General features: G+C 48.5%; 1 protein-coding gene across 6 annotated transcripts in view; it reads left to right on the plus strand.

Annotated features, from left to right (window-relative positions):
* The window catches only part of ST8SIA5 (ST8 alpha-N-acetyl-neuraminide alpha-2,8-sialyltransferase 5), a 42,912-nt gene that overhangs the window by 14,434 nt on the left and 5,477 nt on the right, over window positions 1-23,001 (plus strand). For 3 of the 6 annotated variants that reach the window (XM_006919928.3, XM_006919929.3, XM_025038643.1), the window contains 3 exons: window positions 8,510-8,602; window positions 17,686-17,772; window positions 21,224-21,368. In XM_006919928.3, the coding sequence (XP_006919990.1) occupies window positions 8,510-8,602; window positions 17,686-17,772; window positions 21,224-21,368 (325 nt within the window). Of the gene's footprint in view, window positions 1-8,509; window positions 8,603-15,117; window positions 15,195-17,685; window positions 17,773-21,223; window positions 21,369-23,001 lie in introns of all 6 variants that reach the window. The other 3 variants (XM_025038645.1, XM_025038646.1, XM_025038644.1) reach the window with 2 other exon arrangements.

Below are 23,001 nucleotides of genomic sequence, written 5' to 3' on the forward strand. Positions count from 1 at the left end.
GGCTGGTAGGAGGGTGGTCTGAGAGTTCTGGGTGGGGGTGTGAGAAAATGGAGCTGAAGGTGGGGGAGGGGTTGTAGGAGAAGGAGAGAGAAAGCAGTGAGGGCAGATCATGTACTTCTGCCAAAACTGACCGAGAGACCCTCCGGGACACGCCCCCACCGAGCACTGCAGTTCTGGGAAGGGAGATGGGGTTGGGGGAGGAGGAAGGAGGGAGATCATTGTCTTCCCTGGCCAGCTCAGTGCTTTGACCCCCTGGCCCGGCCAACTGCCTGCCTGCCCAGTGACCACTCAGAAGGCAGGAGGAGGCAGCAGTGACCTTGGTGTTCTTGATCCTACAGGGTGGGCAGTGTTGCATCCACTACCTCAGAATGTCCCAGGGAAAGGACCCCTAGTCACAGGGGCTGAGGGCAGGGTCCCAGGCAGTGACTCTCAGACACAGCACAAAGGGCTTCACTCAGCTTCTGCCAACTGCACCCTGCTCCACATCCTAGTCCCTGTCTTCCTGCCAGTATCCACTACCTATCCCACCTCCTCCCTGAAGCCTTCCCTGGTAGCCCCCTTAACTCTACATTCTATAAGATGTGTCTGCACAGAGGGTTGTTTCTATCATCACGCACACACCGGACTCTCTGGCCAGAACATGTAAACCCTTCCGTGTTTGCTCAGGCATTCCCCAAATCCCAAGGAGCCTCCTGCCCTGGAGAAGTGGGCCAGACCCCTGTGCATGCAGAGCCCTCAGGACCCTCTAAATTCCAGTCCACAGGAAGCCGGCCTCATCAACCTCTTTTCCCAGACTCTGCATGGCCTTGTCTCTCCTGGTCTGGGATGGCAAGAGGAGGTGTGCAAAGACAACTCAAGAGACACTTCTCTCTGACGTCTAGAGCAGAGCTGGCCAAGCTGCTGCCTGTTCCTGGAACAGCATTCTCCCTGTACAGCTGGACTACAGGTTGGGGTACAGGAGCTTCCTAGTGGAAAGGTAGCGCCAGCCACAGGCGAAAAGAGCAAGCCCCAAGCTGAGTGCCAAGGGCCTGAGCCAGAGCTCTTCTCTCTGGATTGAGATCTGAGTGTGTCTCTAGTGTGCACTGCACAATATGGGGTTTGGAACTGTCATATTTCAGAGCTGGAAGGAATTTGATGGAATTCAATGCAGCACTTTATTATGCCGTATTGAATTGTTCCCTAATTGTTTCAAGACTGTATAATTAGGTAATAAATTGTGTGGTCTGGATGACGAGTGCTCCAAGAGCTCCATGTAGAAGTCAGAGATGCTTCCGTGGAGGGGTGAGTCTCGAGTTGGACCTCGAAGGGCAACGCCTGTGGCAAAGCCCTGTTGAGGTCTGATTGTGTGCCAGGCGTCCTACCGCGTTTAATTCTCACCCTCAAACCTTTGAAGTGGCTACTGTCATCGTCCGCAGTTACAGATGGGAAAACTGAGAGTCACTAATTCCAGGTGGTGTATGGTGGAGCTGGGACCCACTCCACAGAGTGTGACTCTGGGTTCCAGCACTAATGGGTCACGCTGGACAGATCCCCCAGGGTTGGACTGGGTCTCTTCAGCTCCTGGCTGTTAGACTGTAATGAAATGGCTGTACTGGTGAGTAGGGATTATGTGCATACTCCCTCCCTATCATGAGTACTGCCATCAGCACTATAGGCAAGATGACCTGTAGGGTCTCTTACCTCCCTTGTGTTTTTTTTATCTTCCTTGTGTTACCCCTATTCCCCAGCCCCTGTGCTTGGTGTTTTTCTATTACCCCCGGAAAATTCTTCCTTTCCACCTTCTCCTGGGGTCCTGCATTTCAAGCAGGAGCCCTTAGTGGCAAGGTTACCCCAAGGGAAAGAACTTCCCATGGTATGGTGACATCGTTGGGGGCCAGGCAGCAGTGGGTCTGTACATTGTACGTATAGGCTGGCTTAGCATAAGCCTATCTGGCCAATTTTCACATCTGCAGAAAAGGACAAAAATAAATGCATAAATAAAGGGACAGAGCTCTTAGGCTCCAGCCAGCTGGGAAGAATTTGGAGGATCAGGAGCAGTAGGACGTTGTGCGTGTGAAGGCTGGCCAGGGCGCGTTTAGACACATGGAGGCTTCTGGCTGCTGAGATGAATTTTACAAGGGGAGCTTTTCAGGGCTCCCTGGTTTGGCCCAGAAAATAAGGCCACCGCACATGTGCCGTTCCAGGGAATGTGCTAGACACATGATCTGGGGCCCTGCAGAACTGCTGTTCGGGGAAAGGAGGAGTGGTGGCATTAAGCTTTGTCCCTGACCCCCCAACCCCGCCCCACGCCAGGAAGGACACTCCAGTGAGGCTCACACCAGGAGCAGATTAATTACCAGACTATCGAGGGTTGCAGTTAGGACATCGGGCGCTTTAGCTTTCTGTTCTGATCTCTCAGGACAGCTCGGGGGATTCCTGTGGACACACGAGGAAACCCTGGCCCAGAGAAGGCCGTGGTCCAGGCAGGGGTCCAGGCCAGGTCTCTCCTCCTGGCAGCAGCATCCTGCGGGTAACAGCCAAGCCCTTCTTGCCTCTCTCTCTACCTATTTGGGAAGATGCTCCAGTCCTTCGAGTTGTCAGGCTGCAATTTGCAGACTCTGATTTCTGTGCGTTTGCTCTGGCGGGTAGTGTGCGGTCTCGAGACAACAGCTGTTCTGGCTCTAGAAATAGCACTGAGCTCACTGTGCGGCGGTGGGAAGGGGAGGGGCTGCTCACAGAGAAAACCCCAACGACCTGACCGTGGCTTGTCAGAGTCAGAACATGGGTTATGGGCTCTTGGAAGCCTGAGGTTCCCTTTCTAGTGTCACCACTAGACACTAGCTGAATGACTGTGGCCAAGTTACCTCTTACAGTCTGAGTCTCAGGGATAATATGGGGAAATAACGCCTGCCTCACAGGGCTGTTGGGAGGATTAAATGAGTGACAGTTAAAGAGTCTAGTATCAGGCTGCCAGAAACAGTTGTGCGGGGTGGGCACTGCACAAAGATACCCAGCCGAGGGGTCAGGTGTGTCTCAAATCCAGCTCACTCTCACTTGACAAGCCATGTGCCTGGCATGTGGCTTAATTCATTCGGAGAAAAAGGTGCTTTTTCATAATTTGTATAGAGGTACCATACCCACACTGGTTTCCTACCCAGTATGGAATAGATAAACTACTCTGTGGTTCTCTGAGACTCTGGGTTCAGACTGCTGAGCTGGGGAAGCTGCCCTGTTCCCGAGGCTGGTGGAGGCCTAACAGGCCTAACAGGTGAGTCCTCGCATGATACAGTGACCTCTCTGGGCTCCCGTTTTCTTGAACACTGTTAGCACCTGGGGAGGAAGGGGAGTGTTCGATAGACAGTTGAATGCATGGGCCTTATCCTGTACCAGCCAGTAGCTGCTGGGGCTTAAATTACTGTGGCCCTCAAGGAAGACCCTCATGGTCCCAAAGAAGCTCTGGAGAAGGATCAGGCCAACAGGGGAGACCTGTGTGGAGCAGGCTTATGGGGTAAGGCTGGCAGGAATGACAAAGCCAGACTCTGCACACTGGACCCAGGGCCTGCTGAAACGAGGCCTCCTTAGCCTGCAGAGCTGGAGCCCAAGTCTGGGTAGGAGGAGGGGGACTAATGGTCACCTTGGCATTTGTCTTCCCTTAGTGGAGGCCACCACCTGATGATCAGGTGGCCAGGGCTTCCCAGAGCTGCCCACCAGTGTTTCTAAGGGCACCAAGACATGGGCAAGACAGATGCAGCCTGGCACCAGCATCAGACTTGGCTGCCAGAAGCCAAGTGGCATCTGAGATGAGCTGGACTCCTATCTGACCGTCTGGGACTATTTATACCAGTGAGGTGTCGAGTATGATGCCAGGGTCCTCTTCCCTTTGAGCTGGGTAGAGATCGTCTTTCCAGAATTGTAAGAAGAGATCGTGACTAATTCACCTTGAGAGGCTAATGGAGTTAAGAAGGTTGGAGAAACTGCTTCTGTCAACCTTCTAGTAGGCTAAGGGCAAGCTAGAGCTATTTCAAGGGAAATCTAGGAAAGGGCCTTTATTAGTGACTTCCAATAATAAAAGAGTCATAACTCCATTACAGAAAACTTGTAAAAAATACAGAAAAGTATTTTTAAAACCACTCACAATCCCATTACTCAGAGAAACCCACCATTAATATTTTGTTGCATTCTCTCTCTCTTCCTATGCATTCACAGGTCTATAGATAATTCTTTTGGGGGATCACAGCTTTGTAAATTGCATTTTCCACTCAATATTATTATGTTAGCCTCTTCCTATGTCATTGTACAAAAAAACGTAAGCATCATTTTTGATGTTTGCATAATGGTCTATATTCTTGGCCATCCATCCTGTCAGAAGCAGTATCTAGGGGTGACCTAGTGTGACAGTGCTTCTCACAATTTTATTTCCTCAAGTCAATCATCTTTAGAGATTGCGATGTAGCAGTACAACCTTCCAAAAGTAAAGCCCAAGTAGGATGGAGAAGGAAGCAAGGGCTACTAGCTCCATGTTCCAGATGGGAAAACTAAGGCTTAAACCTGGGCATGGAGCAGTTTTGATGACTTTTACTTGGGTACCAACTGGAGTGTTTTCAGGGCACCTGGGATGGTAGCCCTGAGTGTGAGAGGAGTTGATAGGGCTGGAGTATCAGCTCCATATTGATAGGTTTGCATTTGAAAGATGTACTCACAGGCCTACAAGTGAGTGAGTCCTTAGTATCTCTAGGTACCTCTAGGCTAGCCTGAGAGGGGCAGTCTCTCTGGGGTCAGCAAGGCCCCAGATGTCAAAGCATCAGAAACACATAGTTAATCCATGGAGTCTGCAACAGAGATGCGTGATCTGGGACATCCCCACATCGACCAGGACTCAGCATGAGCTTTGTCCGAGCACTAGCAGGGGAGACGTTTACTAAGAGCAGCAGCAGGAGGATCCAGACAATGGAGAAACTTCCTGAGTTATTCATCTCTGACTCAGCTCTGCCATCAGGCAGCAGAGGGACTGTACGCAAGCCTCTGACTTCCTGGGCATCTACTATCAGCTCTTGTCCTTTAATGGCAAGAGAAAGGGCATGAAAGGGAATGAATATTTCTTAGGTATTCCTGTATGTCAGGCACTGTGCTAGTCCTTTCCCTGAAACTCTTATCAATATCTTATTTTAACCCTGTTACACATCTGTTGCACTTTTAATACTGATTTCGCAGATGAGGAAAGTAAGGCTCAGAAAAGTGACGGGCCTGGGGTGGCCAGTGAGGGGCAGAGAAGGGAGGTGAACCCTGTTCTGAAAGCCTCTCCACCTGACAGCCGCTAAGCACATGGCACAAGACCATTTGGGATCATCCTACTGCCTAGTTCCGTGTATGAGTGACGTTGGGGATTCAGGAGAAAGGGAAACTGGGTGGAGGCTGGTGGAGGTGAAGCAGCGGGGGCCTTGTGGAGGCCATGGAGGAGCTGGCTGATTGAAGAGAGGTGCTGTTAGGTTTTAACTTCCTCCTGTTTGTGAATCTTTAGTTCATACTATTGTTCTGGCTTGGTTAGTGAGTGGCAAACACTGAGGGAACCTTGGTACCGCATTTTAGTGCTGGGTGGGCTTTATCACCTGGTTCAAACAGATTATTTTAGGGAGGAGAAAGCAGAGGCCCAGAGGGAGGAAGTGATTTAGCCAGAGTCACACAGCTGGTTTAGAGGCATATCCAAGATATGTCCACACATCTCCCGATTCCCTGAGCACTTTAGGATGAGTCTCCTCATAAGTATCTCTTGCATCACTTGAATCTAGAGTTTTTCTGGTAGCAGCCTGAGATCATGGCTTCAAATGGCTCAGGGGATTCCAAAGGGCTTAGTGCCACTGGCTCTGGTTGCAAATGATGATCTTTGTACTAAGACACCAGACCTCACTTACTATGGTGTGACTGGAAAACACCATGTATTAGAGCCAAGGTCATGGACTTTTTGTGTGTGGCCCAAAGCTGACCCCTTAGCTACAGATAGCAGAATCTATTTTAACTAGTTCAAGCAGAAAGGGATTTATTAAGGGTACAGGTTGGCTGAAGAAAGATACCAGGCAGAGCTTCCAGAAATGCCTCTCTAAACTGCATTTGAAGCGAGGCAGCCATGAAAGCTGCTGCCTCCGATATAATCATGAAGGTGCTGCCATCACTGTGGTTTCCAAGAGCCGCGCCACCCCTGCCACATTCTGTACCGGTAAAACAATGCTCTGAGCCTTGTCGTGCTTCTCCTGTAACAGTTCTGAATCAGTCTCGTGTAAGTGCTCCTCGATTGGTTGAATCTAAACTGCATCCAGAATCCTAACTGCAAGGGCGTCTGGGAAATATCCTAGCAAAGACAGAGTCTCCATGTTTGAGATTCTCACAGTGTGGAAGGGGAAATGGATACATAAACGACCATTTTAATATGATGCTATTTGCTCTAATTAAGAGATAGTCTACAGAGAGGCCCTGGAGGTGGGGGTCAGAGAAGGCTTTCCAGAAGTGGGGGTATTTGAACCGGGATACTGAAGGGTCGGTATGAGTCTGCCAGGTGAGAATGACAGAGAAAGGAGGTTTGAAACACAGGGAAACAGGAAAAGGCGCGTGTGATATTTTGGGGATTCCCCAGTGCCTTGTTCTTATTAACGCAGTTTCAATTCTTTTATGACACAAGAACAAGGAGCCAAATTATTTTGTAAATAGAAGTCAATTTGTTGTATAAAATGTTTTGATATTTTAAAATATTATTTTAATTTACTTAAATATATAACTATAATGCTTAAAAATTATTGTTATATTAAAATTATTAAGAACAGGTATTTATAAATGAAATATTTTTTAAAGTATTAAATATAAAATTATATTTAAAAGTTATTTAAAATACGAATATTTTTAAAGGAAGCCCATTTATTGGGCGAAACGATTTAGTATTTCTAACGCAGCACATCCCTGAGTTTGTACGTGCAAGTTAGACGTGTGGGAACATATGTGAAATGACAGCTGCCCCACACGGGGAAGGTGTCTGGGAAATCCTCGAGGAAGGACTTTATTTTAAATTCCTGCTCATGGCTCACAGGGCCCAGGAGGAGCCATGGGGCGCCACTCCCACTTCTGATTCTCCACGGCCACCTATTGCGAGGCCGCCGTCCCCCGACGTCTATTATGGCTTGACCCTGTAGGCTTCCCGATGCTGTGGTGTTGAAGCTGTGATGGAGTCCAACTCCCCCAGCTTAGCCTGTCCCGGTCTCTTCTGAACAACCACCAGAAGGAGAGGCCGTGAGGCGAGGGCGTACCTGGCCTCTGCTGTGAGTGGCCCCACCAGCCTCGGTGGCCGAGCCCAAGCCCAGCAGTGAGCTACTGTGTCTTACCTCTGAGGGACCCTCCCCCAGCCCACAGTCAAGCGGTTGCTCTTCCTTCCCTGGGCTGGTACGAACTGTCTGGTGCGAGGAAGGGACGTCTTAAAGGTCTCCTCGCCCAGTGGCAGTGGGAGGCTGGAGGGCCCTTTTCAGGGGACACCCGCTGTCCTTGGAGGTGAGTGGACAAGAGCAGCCCTGAGTCAGTGTGCAGGTTCATGTTCTAGCTCTGCCGCCTACCATCGGCACGACTCTGGGCAAGTGAGTTAACTCCCAGAGCTTGTTCTGGTGCATAGTGATGATGATCTGTTTCCTCCCAGGCTAGTTACAAAGCCTAAAAGTGAATGCCTCCATGTGGAGTGCTGGGCACTGCACTTGGCCCGTGGCAAGGGCTTGGCGTGCATTGGCTGAAATTGGTGCTGTTACTCTGCCTGAAGGTACAGAAGGAAACCTGAGGTGGCTCTGACATACCTGGAGCCAGCTGATGTTTGAGCACTCTCTGCAATGAGACCGAGACCAAGCCCAGCCAGGGCCTCCAGTGACAATGGGGCCTGGAGCGCCATCTGTGTAGCCTCAGTTTCCCCAGGTTCCATGTGGGGAGAAAGAAATGTCAGTCTCACCTAGTCACAGCGTGAGCATGAGGATCAAGTGGGCTAATGGAAGTGGAAATGCTTGTACAGTGGGAAAAGCAGTAGATCTCAGCTACACTTGTAGCTGTCATTGGGTGACACTTCCCCAAGAGGAGGACAAAGGGGCGGGAAAGGGCAGGACCAGCTGAAGCAGCAGGCTCACCGCCTGACCCTCAGTGCTGACACCTTCAATGGCTGGTCACAAGAAGAGCCAGAGCAAAAACATGCACAGATTATCCTTTTCTTCTCCTTTGCGTCAACTTGAAACCAAATCTGCTTCTGAATGTCATGATTTGCTGAAATGGGGTCCTGCTCCCATACATGCTATACTCCCAGGGTATCGGGGGTACTGTGTGTAGTCACCTACCCATGAGCAGACTGGAGGCCCCAGTGGTCCTGGAGCCCCCCACCATGTATCTGCTGGGTGGAACTGATTTGCTCTGTTTATTTGACCAGGACAGTTCCCCACTCCCCCACAGAAGAGCCCTGGCAGGCCCCTGAAAGTCAGGCTGGCTTCTCTGCATAGTAACCTCTGTTCCTGTTGGTTCCCAGGTATTTTGAATTTTACGAGGGCCCTTTAGAATACAACTCCACAAGATGCCTGGAGCTGAGGCACGAAATCTTGGAAGTGAAGGTCCTGTCCATGTGAGTGTGGCCAGGGTGGGTGGTGGGTGCATGGTGCACGTGGGGGACAGGGCAGGGGGTGGGGGGAGGGGGATTTGGGCAGAAGGAACCCAGAAACATGGTGGATCCCAACAGAGCAAGAATTAAGTCTCCTTCCCTGGGCCCTGGCATTTGGAGAGCCCTGCACGGCTGTACACAAGGATGATTGTGTGTGTTTTATGAAAAAGAATCCAAATTTCCAAGGTCACCTCTGGTGACTCAGGCCTTTCAGTCTCCGGCTCAATTACGAGCCTCCGAGTTTATCATCACTGGGCTCCTCACGAATAGAAATTGAAGAGGGTACGAGAGCGTCTTACCTGAAATTCAGCCCTTTGTGCCCAGAGTTAAGCATCACCCTCTTGCTATTGCCTTTTAAAAATGTTATATTCATTAACGTTTTTAATTTTTTTATTATTTAAATGATACACTGTTCAAGAAGTATACAGTGATAAGTCCCCTGCACACGGTCCGCCATTTCTCCTCCTCAGAGGCATCCCATGTACCCTTAGACGCCTTCTAGAAAGTCAATGCACCTACGTCTGCATTTTCTAAACTTTTTCTTTTATTTTCTTTATGTATATATATGACAAAAGAACCGTGCTCTCCTCTTTCCGCTCGACACTTTGTCACCTATGGCTCTTTTGCCACCCATGGGAGGGAAAGCACACCACATGCTGAACATTTCAGTGCGTGTGTGTGCCTGCCCCAACTTGCCCTCCCTCCTAGGACTGCCGCGAAATTCAGTAAGCCCGGTGAGAGGGATTTGTATTGTGTTCATCATTGCGGGTCGTACGTTTATTTGAAAACCGTCATATCTGGATGTGGAAGAAATGCAGTTCATTTAGGCAGGCAGCGTTGGGTGCTCATGAGGACTGCACCCTGACATGATCCCCAGGGCCACTGCCCGTGGCGGGAGCCATCGCTCCTTGAGCCATTTGACATGATTTCCAAGTCGTGTGGGTCATAGGGCATGGGCCTTGGGGTCAGGCGGATCTGGGATCCAAAACTGCATTGGGTCTTACCGACTCTGCATCTTTAAACAAAAGACTTAACCTCTCTGAGCCTTTCCTTACCAACAAAACGGGGATGCTTGTACCAATCTTTTAGGGGTTGCCATAAAGACGAGGTGAAAGTAGGTAGCCCAGCAGTCCACATACATCCTAACACAAGTAATAAGTGCCCAATAAATGTTCGTGTGCTTTCTCCCTTTCCTTCCCTCCCCTTTCTTTCCCTTCTGGAACCACCGCCACCACCAGCAGCAACAGCTTTTTCTGGGCTGTCATTCAGACTCCTTACGCTTAACAGCTGCAGGAAAGTTCCAAGATAAGACCAAACATCCAGCTGGGATTAGGCACTGGTGTTTAAGGTTCCTGTACTAACCAAGGGGCCTGCTACCCTCTCAATAGATAAACACAGCTCACCCTCCGGTCAATCTCACCTGGCCCCAGGCTGAGGACCCCTGGAGCCTACCCTCATGGAGCTCACAGCCTCAGGGAGGGGGAAGCGGACATTAAAAATTGGTTACCCTAGGAGACAAGGGGATGACAAGGGACTTGACCTGGGCGGGGGCAGGGAAGGGTCATCAGGCAAGCTTCTCTGAGGAAGCAATGCTGGTGCTCTGGTCTGCAGAGCAATAGCAGTTAACTCGACCAAGAGGATTCCAGACAAGGGAACAGTTTGTGCAAAGACCCTGTGCCAGGAAGGAGCCTACTGTATGACAGGCTCTGAAGGGTCAGGGCAGCTTCATGCCAGTGTGAGAAGGGACATGGAAGCCATGCTGCTGGAGGGGCAGACAGGGGTCTGACCTTGTGGGGCCTTGCAGTACAGACCTGGATTTAGATTTTATCTTAATCCAAGGGCAGCGGGAGCCCATGGGAAGGGTTTTAAGCAGGCGGTGGTGGGGCTACGATGTGATTGGTGTTTGTTACATTTCACTGAGGAGCTGAGATTTAGTGGCAAAGATGGCTGCCTGGACCTCGGTCAGGAGCCAAATTTATAAGCTCACAAGCAGAGCCCTTTATCTTTTCTAAGACTTCAAAGATCTCAGGCCCTGAAACATTGCATTGTGGAAAGCCAGAGAAATCTTGTTGAGAACATACCTTAGAGTTTTCCAAGGGTAAATAATTAATTTTTTAAAATTATAGAATGCTGAAAGTCTCTTCATGGTTACTTCCAGGTCTGCACAGAAAGAAAGACCTGACAGACCTATAAATTGGATCTCCTTCTGTCGCTTCCCATCCCTCTACCCGTATATTTTTTATATGTTAGTATCAGTCCCTGTATTAGTTTGCTTGGCTGTCATAACAAAGTACCACAGACTGAGTGGCTTGAACACCAGAACTTTATTTTCTCACAGTTTGGGAGGCTAGAAGTCAGAGATCGAGGTGTTGGCAGATGGTTTCTTCCGAGTCTCTCTCTTTGGCTTTCAGATGGCTGCCTTCCACCTCTGTCTTCTCACGGTCTCCCCTCTGTGTGACGGCGCCCTAAATTCCTCTTCTTATAAGGACATCAGTCACGGTGGATTAGTGCTCACCTAATTAGTGACACCCTCGTGTTATCATTTTAACTTCATTACCTCTTTAAAGACCATATCTCCAAATACAGTCATATCCTGAGATATTGGGGGTTAGGGCTTCAACATATGCATTTTGGGGGAGTCACGATTTAGCTCATAATCGTCCCTATCACATTGTCCATTTAGAGACCAAATTAAAAATGACCCGGGCCCTTGGTTTCAAGCCTAAATCATGAATGTCGTGGGGTGTGTTAGGGAACCTCATATTTCCTCATGATCTGTGCCCACCCTTTTCCCCTTGTCATGGACTCATGTTGGTGGCATTTGGTTCTCTGCTCATTTGGCTCTAGTTCTCAACTCTGCCCTTGGGACACTTGCTTGGTCTCCTGAACTGAGCAGCCATCACAGCTGGTGCCCTCTGGGCCTTGCACCACCCTGTCTCTTTCGTGACAGTTGCCCTCTCTGTGGTCCCCAGGCCCCGGGTGTCTGGGCACTGGTGGTAGGTCCTGGAGGTCTGAGAGGAGAAGGATGGTCAAGGGGCATCAGGTGTGAGTTTGATGGGACATTGGGGCTCAGCGAGCCCAGTTCCTCCTTTTCTGAGTTTCCAAGCTGAAGGTCAGTGCGCCCTTCAGGGCTAAAAGCAGAGAGCCCAGAGGTGGCCTGTGATCTGAGTGGTTCTGACACCACCTGGGCACCTGCGGGCTTCACTGTGCTCCAGCCCAGAGCTATGAGCAGCACTCGTGGTGGAGACACTGAGGCATTGGGGAAAGGTTAAATTCCCAGCTATGAATGGAGGGGGCTGGATGGATGCATTCCAAGGCCCTTCAGGCACACAAATGTCAGCTGGCGTTCTGTCTGAGGAGACAGGGATGTGTGCGATTCATCTGGGAACGAGTCTGATCCAAAGTTGCCCAAATCAATGGTAAAACTCAGTGAGCCGGAAAATTCCCACATGGGCAAGGTTTTGTTCCCTGACAATGTCAGATGCATGAGAAATTGCTCTATGATGATTTGTTATAAAAACACATTGTCACTAATACTCGTAAAAATTATTTATGTTTGAAGTTAGTCATTCTAGAGCCTCTTTATTTTTAAACCAGCTGCTTGCTGCCTGTACTCATACCCAGATGGTCTCACCTCACCCTGCTGGCCTCTCCTGCTGCCCCTTCTACATCTTTCTGGGTGTGGGGAAACCTCACTGAGCCTGGTGCTGAGACAGGAGAGAGGCTGGGGGCCAGGGCCAGGCAGGGCTCCCCAGGGTGGGCCTGTTGTGCTCAGGCATCTCTGAGTCCTGGAGTCTGACCCTGCATGGGCTCAGGACACATTGTTAAATAAAGGACTGGATAGAGGAAGTGGATGAGTCCTGGGTGGAAACAAGGGAGGCCATGGAAGAAAAGAGGAGAAAGAAGAAAGATAATGAGATGACCATTATCATCTCATTATCATCACCGTCTCTAGCATATGCCTAGAAAAATCAAGTAGAATATAGAAGCTTATAATGATAAAAAGCCCCACACCCTTTCCCCCAGTCCTGCTCCTTCCAATTCTTGGCTGTTTCTTCTGGTAATTACCTCCATACACCTAAGTATTATGTGCCTGCTGCTTCCTGACCTACCCTATTTGCACAGTGTGCACTGATGTCCTGCTTCGCTGGGTGAGGATTCAGATCCCTTACCCCACACCCAACCACCTCCTCACCTTTCCTGGCCGAAGGGTATTGCTGTTTTAATTCTTCTGTTTATAGATTGCTTAAGTAACCTATTTCTTATTCTACCAAATATTGACTATTAAAATTACCCCTACTTTTCAGTTCCAGCCTCTGGCTTCAATCATCCATGAATTTATCTTTAAAATGTCAAAGCTGGTAACAGGTATATCCTATTTGTAGCCATAGCAAGCCTTTTTTCAGGTTTTCTTTATAGGTTGACTCTAAAATTTGAAGATCAGACAATAGTGATTCCACCTCCCTTTCTTGTACATTTCCACCCCCTCTCCTTTTTTTTTCTGGAGCTTCTACTCGTCTTTTCTCCCTTGAACTCTTTGTTTCTATTATGCCCTATTTATGTTTTTCCTGCCTCTCCATCAACCAGGCACTCCCTCAGGGTTTCCCTTCAACCTCTTGTTCCCACCTGGACAGGCTGCCCTCCTGTAGGTCACATGCCATTGCCCTGGGACTTCCTCCTCTGCCTATTTAGGTCGGGTTCACCTTGGCTTAGAACCCATAGCTGCTTCTTTCTTGGTCTATTCATTTTGCTTCCACCCATCTTCCTTCTCCCTAAAAATGATGGGTGGGAGGTAAAGTTTTGAGTCATTCTGTGTCTACGTGACTTTAATTCTTCCCTTGTACTTGATTGTTGGTTTGGTGGGGTCAGTATGTTAAGCAGAAGTCTTTTCCCCCTGAATGCTGAAGACCTTCTCCTTCACCTTCTAGTGGCCAAGGCCATATGGGCCTGACACTGGTCGTTCCTTTGGAGGTCACCTGCCTTCTTCCTTGAGTCTTTTCAGATCATGACAGTTCTGAAATGTCCCAGTCGTGTGCCTCAGGATGCACATCCAATGGGACGTCTTCATCTGGGTTCATGTCTAAACTCTTGAACTTTCTCTTAAATATCTTTCCTCCTCTCCATTTTTCTCTGCTTCCTTTTCTGTTACCTCTGAGTCGTATATTGGATTTTATCGATAGCTCCTCTAGCACTCATATATTTTAATCTCATCTTTTGCAATTTTTTTTTTTGCCGTTTGCTTCTTCTTTCTGAGAAAATTCCTTGACTTTATGTTCTAGCTCCGCTAATGCACTTTTTTCTCAAGAGCTCTTTCTTTGTTCTCAGAGCAGTCTGTTATTATTTTAAGGATGTCACAACTTCTTGAATATCTCTGGAGACATTAGTAGAATATTTTTAAGTTCTATTTTTTCCTCTAGTAGTCTTCTCTTTGGTCATTTTTTAAAATGAGTATTTTAAATTTATTTATTTATTTTGTGTGTAGGCACACAGAGTGATCAATATGAAATAGTTTAATTGGATATACGGGCTTATATTTTGGAGAAATTTATGACAAAAAGTAGTATAGGATAAATAATGAAAACAAAAACAGAAAGATAATACCCATAATCATACCATACCAAAAAATCAAATATTTTTTCTAAATTTATTTTTCAATTCAGTTGGCATACAATTTTAGTCTTAGGTGTACAATATAGAGATTAGACATTTAGATACATCACTCAGTGATCACCCCAATAAGTCTAGCACCCATCTGACACCTTACATAGTTATTATAATGCTATTGATTATATTCACTGTGCTGTACTTTACATTCCTGTGACTTTTTATTTTATTAATTGGCAATTTGTACTTCTTAATCCCTTTTACTTTTTTCACTCATCCCCTAACCCTCCTCCCATCTGGCAACCACTGATTTATTCTCTATATCTATGAGTTTGTTTCTATTTTGTTTGTTTGATTATTTTAATTTTTAGATTCCACATAAGGAAATCATATGGTATTGTCTTTCTCTATCTGCCTTATTTCACTAGCATAACATCTTCTAGGTCCATCCATGTGGTCACAAAAGGTAAGATTTTATTCTTTTTTTATGGCTGAGTAATATTCCATTGCATATTGTACTACATCTTCTATATCCATTTGTTTATTAATAGACACTTAGGTTACTTCCATATCTTGGCTATTATAAATAATGCTACAATGAGCATATGTCTTTTTGAATTAGTATTTTGGATTTCATGGGCTAAATTCTCTGTGGTCATTTTATCTGATGGTTTATCTTGGTCTGTTTCCTTCAGGTTGACCAGGTGATCCTTGGTTATCTATTTATATTTAAATTTAAACAATACAAAACTGATAGAAACTCTGAGTCTGGGAGCAGGCTTTCTTTGGGGGTAGTTGTTCAATATGCTGCTGTCCCGTTTGCTGCTAGAATGCCCAGATCTTTTCACTGGGAATGACAATTTTTTTTTTTTTAGGCAGGAACTGACAGACAGTCTGATTCAATCCTTCTTCCCCACCTCTGCTGGACATTAAATAGTTGGCTGCCATGGAGGTGGGTTTGCTGGTTCTGGATATGAACTAGCAAATGGTCCTCATTTTGACACCAAGTCCCTTCCTCACCTTCCACCCTCCTTTAAAATTTTCCACGTGGACCAGCTCTATCTCTAGGCTGTGCCTTCACTCCTTATGCCCTCCCGTCTCCTTCCACATACTTGCTGAAATCTCTCTTCCACTGAAAGTCCCCCGTCCCCAGCATTCTATTCATCTGGTAGGTTTATACCTTTCTAATTCGTCTTCTGGAATGTTAGTGATGTCTTGGGAGAAAGGAAGTAAGTGCCTGGGCTCAACACTTCATCTTTAAAGTGAAGATGATCTGTGCATCTGTAAAGCAATTTATAAAGTATTTTTACACATATCTCATTTGATCTTTCTGGTGACCTTTGAGATCACCAGGGCAGAGGTTATTATATCCATTTAACAGATAAAGCAGCTGAGTCTCAGAGGGATTAAATGACTTACCCGAGGTCATGTTGCTAGTTGGGGGTGGAGCCAGGATTCAAGGCTGTGTGTTCAGGCTCCAACCCTGTGATGATAAGGGCATTGGGAGCACAGAGAGTGGGACTCAAATATTGGCAACAGTTGAACTTGGGACCCCGACCTGCATTGTGGCCCTGGCTGTGAGGCATTAGCAGTGCAGGGGGCTGCTCTAGGGACCTGTAGGTTGCAGGAAGAGGGGGAGGGAAGCAGTGATTGAGCCAGGGCATCTCTGTATAATGACACCTCTCCTGATGTCACATGAGCCTGAGAGGTGAGAGCTACTGTGCGAGGTTTGAAAAAGCCGGAAGGAAGAGTCAGGATGAGAGGAGGGGCTCCTCCCAGCTCTTTGAAGCTGCCACGCAGGTCCCATAGTTAGGAGATATCTGAACTGCGTCTGAGGCCCAAGTCCCCCTCTGCTTCCCAAGTATGCGTACTTAGTCGCTATCCTGTATGACTTTTCCTGCAATCACGCCAGTTGTATATTCCCTCAGTAGGTGAGGCTTGCCCTGTTTAGGAACAACTATTTCCTCCTCCAATTAAACAAAGGGACACAGCTCTGTAAAATGAACCTGTTCAGTACCTTATGGTTAAGTATTTGCCCTTTTTTTTTGGAATCATGGACCCCTTTGGGAAGCCGATGAAAACTTCAGATTCTCCCCAAGATGAGCACATGGGTGGATAGGGGTTTTGCCTGTGATTCAGAGGTCTCATGGGGTCCCTTGAGCCCTTCGGCGGACCTCAGAGTAATAACCACGGTAGCTTTTTGATAACACTTGGCTCCTGGGGGCTGGTTACTTCCGCATTCATGACCAAAACAGAATGACCTTTAAAGAGCTGCTTCTGTACCGCACCTGAGACCAGCCAGCTTCTGAACTGGTCCACAGCCCAGTGACCTTGAACAGCTGCCTCACCCTGGAATGGGGATTGTGGGTGGACAGGAGAGAGGTTGTGGCTCTCCTTTAAGGAACCTAAGATTTGTCTAGAGTTTACCAGTGTTTCTGAGGCAGTCTGATGCAATGCTCAATGGGAAAAGGGTCCTATGATCCAGCCTTTTCTGCTGGTTTCAGTCGAAGGGAGACTCCCATGTGATTTAGACATTTCCTTTCCAGAGTATCACAAGCTGAGATGTTCAAAAACCAACTGGCGTGAAGCCTAGCAGATGGTTGTTCAGACAAAAGGAGCACATCTCAGGCTTCTTATCGCTTCCTTTCTGTCATCTGGAAATTGTGATCTGCCCTTGGAAAGGAAAAAGAAAAGGAATGCCCTTGTCGTGAGCCCTACTGTGTGCTGAGCCCAGTGTGGGTGATGTACAGACATCCCCTTAGGGAAGTGGTCTCACCCCCTTTATAGACAGATGTTCCTGGGACAACTGGTAGGTCCTTGGGGTGGGCATGTGAGGAAAAGTGTTTTAAAATGTACCCAGGTAAGGTAATCAGATAAGATAAGATACTCAGTATCTAAAATGACTGTCATGAAGGAAGAAGCTCTTCTAGATCCCTGGAAACAGAAGGAACATGAGGAGATATCAGGGTTGGTAGGAGGCAGAGGGGGTCAGGGGATAACCTGGGCGAGAGCCTTTGTTGTGATTTTCATAAGGAGGAATGGGCAAAGTGGGGCAGGCAGGTTTCAGGTTGGCTAGCCTGAGTAATTCCGGTGGGCTCTGCAGCATAGGGACTGCCCCCAGTGGTCTAATAGCTGGCCCTGGGGTGATTAGGGCAGGGGCTGGTGGCTCAGTTTATAAAGGAATTGGGTGAGAGTATTGGCTCTGGGTTGGCTGGTGTGCACGTGAAACCTGTGCTTCCAGGAGCGTTGTTTGCTATCTCTAGGAATTAGCAAGGCCCCAGGTGCCAGAGCATCGAGAACATCCAAAATAAGAATATACGGTTAATATGAACAACCAGCCCAGGACTTGGCATGTGGGGGAGCAGGAAGGGAGCATGTTTGGGAATGACGGCACTTTGTCCAGCCTGGCCCTTTCACAGACTCTCTGTTCTCCACTCCCCAAGGGTGAAGCAGTCGGAGCTCTTCGACCGGTGGAGGAGCCTGCAGATGTGCAAATGGGCAATGAACATCTCTGAAGCCAACCAGTTCAAGTACCTATGACTCGTCTGTCCTGCCCGGCCCTTCTGCTTGGGTGGTTCTCCTCCTGCCACCTCTTCGGATCCTCCTTGTCCTACAAGGCCCAGCTCCAGGGACATCTCCCTGGAGCTAGCCCTGATGAGACTTTGGAGTCCAGGCAGTGGGGAGGTTCTGGCTCCGTACGTGGGCTGAGGCAGGCACCTGCTGGGTGCTGTTCTCCACGTTCTCACTCTGAGTCCTTGCAGCGGCCCTGCAAGGTCAGCGGTATCGTCTCCAGTACAGCTGAGGTTAACTGGGACTCAACAGTGAAGCGGGTGGCAGGAGGTCTCCAGCAGGCCTGGAGGCACATTAGGCACATGAAGCATCTTCCGTGGCCTCACCCCAGGCCCCTCCCCACTCGGGGACAGCTGTTCCAACTCAGCAGGCCCCTCCATCCTGGAGCTCTTTGCTTCTTACAGACTATACTGGATGTTTGAGCCCTGCTGTCGATTATTTTTTAATTGCTCTCTAACCAAAACTGACAGATTATAAGCTCCCAGTGAGGCAAGAGCTATATCTTAAAGCTCTTCTGTCTTTGAGAGCTAAGCAACTAGCAATATCCAAACATTCTTTTTGATTAATGTTGAACTGTAGGGTCCTCTCCATCTTTAAAATTCTATGAGTATTATGGTATTATGTTAGTGTTGGTAGAACTTATTAAATAGAATTGATAGGATCCTGAGCGTGTGTGTTGAATAAACTGGATTTTGACAACTCAGGTCATAGTTTAAATGTACTGAGGAGTGATCAGCATGAAGGAATCCTGCATGGGAAGCCGTGAAAAGCAAATTACACTAAGTATTTTGTATTTTCTTTATAAGTCATTAGTTCCAGTTTGCTGCAACTCCAGGCCATCTCGAGACTGGGTAGTAGTTTTAAGTGGCACATTTAAAAAATGTGGGTGTTTAAAGTGATGACCCTTGAAGCACAGGTGCCTGCAGTCTCGAACCAGAGGCCTCTGTGAGACCGTGGAAACCCAGCTAAGGCCCAGCAGTAGTTTGCAGGGACCCACATATTATAGTAGAACATGAACTTGAGCCAAACACAGGAAGAGAGGGGAGCAGGTCCAAAGTCTAGGCTCCAAGTGCTGCCCCAAAGCCACCCCTCAGAAAGAAGTGTTACTGTGGGGACTGCATGGGTGGGTGAGACCTGCACGTGCTGAGAGTGTGGCTGATAAACAATTGGCAGGACACGGCTGGCGAGGTGCAAAAGGATGCTGTCCAGTCTGAGAAGCCTCATCAGTGGGATGCACGTGTCTGAGGAAATAATGAAGCAACAGAAAGAAGATGTGGCAGAAGAAAAACGGAGAGAAGCGTGGGAGCCTTCAGCAGGGATCAGCCAGCCCTCTCCAGAGGGGAGGCTCTGGGGGACCTGAGACCCTTCTGCAGTGAGGGTGGGCGGGGAAGTGGTTTTAGGTATGGGAAAGGGAGGTGACATCAGGTCTTGCCATGCTCTAAACGGAAAAACCTTCAAGTCTGGTCAGTCGTTGCCCTTTGCTCTTGTTTCGAACTCATTGAACAACGATGAAATTCTTAATTCAGGTTCCCAAGACCTTGGTGCAGTGGAGCAGGGTGGAGAGCATGCGCTAGAAGACAAGCATGAGCATTCCAGTCACAGGAAAAGAATCCTGTAACAGAAGCCTTCCTTCATGCTACTGCTTATGAGTAGACACATTGGTATTCTGGTTTATACATCAGTCACTCATGAGTTGGGCCAGCAATCTATGCAGGCCAGATACTGGTTTTTCATGCTGACCTCTGGCCCCTGCTTGGCCAGGCTTCTGGCCTTCCCTTGGGGAAGCCTCAATCACATTCTGAAACCCAACCCTCCTTAAGAAAGAATGTTCTCAGTAACCAGCAGCCAGCTGAGCTCCTCAGTGAAGTCCCTATAAGAGATAAAGTTATAAAAAAAAAGTATTTGTATAACCTTCCTGGCTTTGGCAACCTAGAGCCCCAGAACGTCAGAGTTTCAGAAGAGCCAGCCCTGTACTCACAAATGAGGAAACTGAGGCCCAGGGAGGGGAAGAGACCTGCCTGAAGCCCCACAGCTGGTGGGGACTGAGCAGAAATGAGAACCCAGGCTTCTTGACACCAGGTTGGCAAGCCAAGTTTCCATCCTAGACCTAGGGTGTGACTTTCTGGACAGCTCCTCCTCAATTTTAGTTAGTGGTCATCGTCTGGACTCCTTGGAGAAAGTGTTCCATTTCTCCCGTGGCCATCTGGAGGCTGGACGTGACTTTGCCTGGAGCCAGTGTTGGGGGAAAAAGACCAGGGTGTACTCAGCCCATAGCCACTGTTTTGGGAGAAAGTGGGTCATAGCGAGCCCCAAATCCTGGATGTGGGAAAGTGGCAATTTGCATCTTTTGTACAGCCCAGCCTCTCTGCAGCCAGGGCAGCGGGCTGTGGGTCCCCAGGGCAGGGGGAGCGAGATGTGCCCAGTATCTGACCCCATTGCCACGCCTCACCAGCATGCCTGGGAGAATGTACTGACGGTGGGACGCCAGCTGCAGGGAAGAGAAAAACCAGGCTTCTCTGGCCTGGCTGACTCCCAAGCTGGCCTCGTCAGCCACATTCTCCCTCTGAGGGTGTTTGTTTTAAGCCCGCTTGCATCATTTCGGCTTTAACCCTTCTGGAGCTCATGTTTGAATGCTTTTGTGAGTGAAAACTGCAGGGATTTCTCTCTCTTTTTAAGTAACGAATACCTGAAAACTTGTTTTCGAAGCCATTTTCCACTTTCTGCAGGAAGTCATTCAATGTCAACCTGCCATCCCAAATTTCTGACTCTTTCCTGTTTCTAAGACGGTTTCTGAATGATTGACATGGCACATTTCTGTTTCATGTGTGTTTTGGCTTTTTGGACCCCCATGAGACAGAGTAAACACCTTGTCTAGAGTCCAGTATGGGGGCCAAGAGCCCGAGGAAGAGCTCCGCATCCTGGGTTTCCATGAAGGCTGGATAGATAACGTGCTTCCAGGAAGTAGCAGAATGCTTAGTGGATCTTGATGAAAGCTCAGATGAATGACTCATCTCGTAATTGGCAGGTGCCTGGTGGTAGAACACCTATGTGAGTGACGTTGTGCAGGATCTGGAGAGACAGGGTCCCTGCCATCAAGGGCCTTTCATTCAAGTAGGGAGGGAGTTGGCAGATGATGAAGTGGGTGGGACCCGGTTCAGAGGCCAGCGCAGTCAGTGGGGAAAGGGAAACTAGGAGTTCATGGAAAGAAAACTGGCCGGACCCTAAAAGGCCTTGGCATTGGGAGGAGTATTGAAGGGGAAGGGGACAGAGTGAGCAAACATGTGGGGTGGGAAGGGGCAGGTGAGAGAAAATGTCTCCCTGACGGGTCTTAACTCCATGACCCCTCTGTTCTTCAGGAGGCTTGCTCTGTCCCATGTCACCGGTCTCTCCTGTCTCTCTCCTGCCCGGCAGGTCCACTCTGTCCAGGTGCTGCAATGCCCCTTCCTTCCTCTTTACTACCCAGAAGAACACTCCCCTGGGGACAAAGCTCAAGTACGAGGTGGACACCAGCGGCATCTACCACATCAACCAAGAGATCTTCCGCATGTTTCCCAAGGTGCCTCTTTGGGCGGAGCGGTGAGGGTGGGGCAATGGCCTTCGGGAGCCAGTGCAGTCAGCGGGGGCAGGGAGCTGACCGTCCTGGCCCTCTGTGGCCATGCCTGTGTGGTTGGCACTGCTCTGCTGTGCCCTCTGCACTAATTTGTCCTCGCCCTGGTTGGCCATCCTCTCAGGCTCTGTAGAACGTCCTCTGGGGTTCCTGGGGGTTCTGTCTGGCACAATGAATATCAACTGGCTATTATTTGAGTGACTTTTGGCAAGAAAGTGGTTGTAAAATTTCGGTGGTTTATTGCCTGTAGGAGACATCCTGAAGCTATCTGGGCAAATGATAATCGTTTGTCCCCCACCTGAGGGAGGCACGAGAGCAAAACCATCCATGCAAAAGTTGTGTGTGCACCAGGAATCACCAACCAATAGAAAACAAGGCACTGAAAGATTGGTCTGGTACTGGATGACTTTAGGTGGTCATTTGTTTTTCAAGGTCTCAGTCTCCCTGTCTGTAACACAGGGGGTTAGACTAAGGATAGCTGCTTATAACAGGAAATCTAAAATAGTAGAGACTTAAAGAAGATAGACCATTTATTTATTTATTTTTTCACATATAAGGAATCTGGAGGTAGGCTCTTCATCCAGGGCCGGCACGGTGGCTCCCTGGTCACAGAGCGAGGGCTCCGTGTGAGTGGACTACACAGATCACCGGAGCTCAGGCGCATGCACTCAGGTTTGGTCTGTGCTGCATCAGGCTCTCAGAGAAGGGGCCCCAAGGCCAGATTCTGACGGTCGCCCTCTCAAGCAGAGGAAGGTTCCACGGGACTTGTTCACAACTAACTCCTGGAGAGCGCCGGGCTCAAGGCAGGACTCTGTGGGTCCTGTTTGTAGAAATGCTGAATGGGGGCATGTTCAGGTCTTTCTGCATGAAATTTGAGGGTCTGGGCTTCCCTGCTTCTCGGGGGAGTGCTAACGAAACAGAGCCCAGGGTTTCCCTGTGTTCCGTTATCACGCCAGAGTGTACTGATAAGGTCGCTGTTGTAGGGGCACCGGGGAGAAGCCGAAAGTGGAGAGGTATCCCACGTACCTCCCACATCACAGTGTTGGAGGACGATGGGGCGTGAGCCATCTTTACGAGGTGGGTCTTACAAGGCTTGGAGCATGAGGTTGACAGCAGGTAAACTTGCATCTCATGCAGGTAATGCCAGTGGGTGACACACTGCTTGGTTATGACATATGGGCCCAAGAAGGGCCACAGGTATAGACCACTGAGGCCCAGAGAATTAAAGCAGGGATTGCCAAATGTCCTCTGAGAAGTGCCAGAGAGTAAATATTTTAGGCTCTGCAGGCCATATGGTCTCTGTCACAACTACTCACCTTTACCGTTCTTGCAAAAGCAGCCGTAAACATGAGAAAACAAATGAGTGTGGCTGTATTCCAACAACGCTTCGGCTCCTCTTAGACATGGAAGTTTGAATTTTATATAATTTTTACATGTCACAAAATATTCTCATTTTGATTTTTTCCAACTATCAAAAAATATAGAATACATTCTTAGCTTTCAGACTATGCAGAAGCAGGTGGTAGGTCAGATATGACCCTCAGGCCATAATTTGAGACCCCCTGAACTAGAGCATGTGACA

The sequence above is a fragment of the Pteropus alecto genome, unplaced genomic scaffold (assembly GCF_000325575.1).
Source record: "Pteropus alecto unplaced genomic scaffold, ASM32557v1 scaffold146, whole genome shotgun sequence".
Classification (NCBI taxonomy): domain Eukaryota; kingdom Metazoa; phylum Chordata; class Mammalia; order Chiroptera; family Pteropodidae; genus Pteropus; species Pteropus alecto.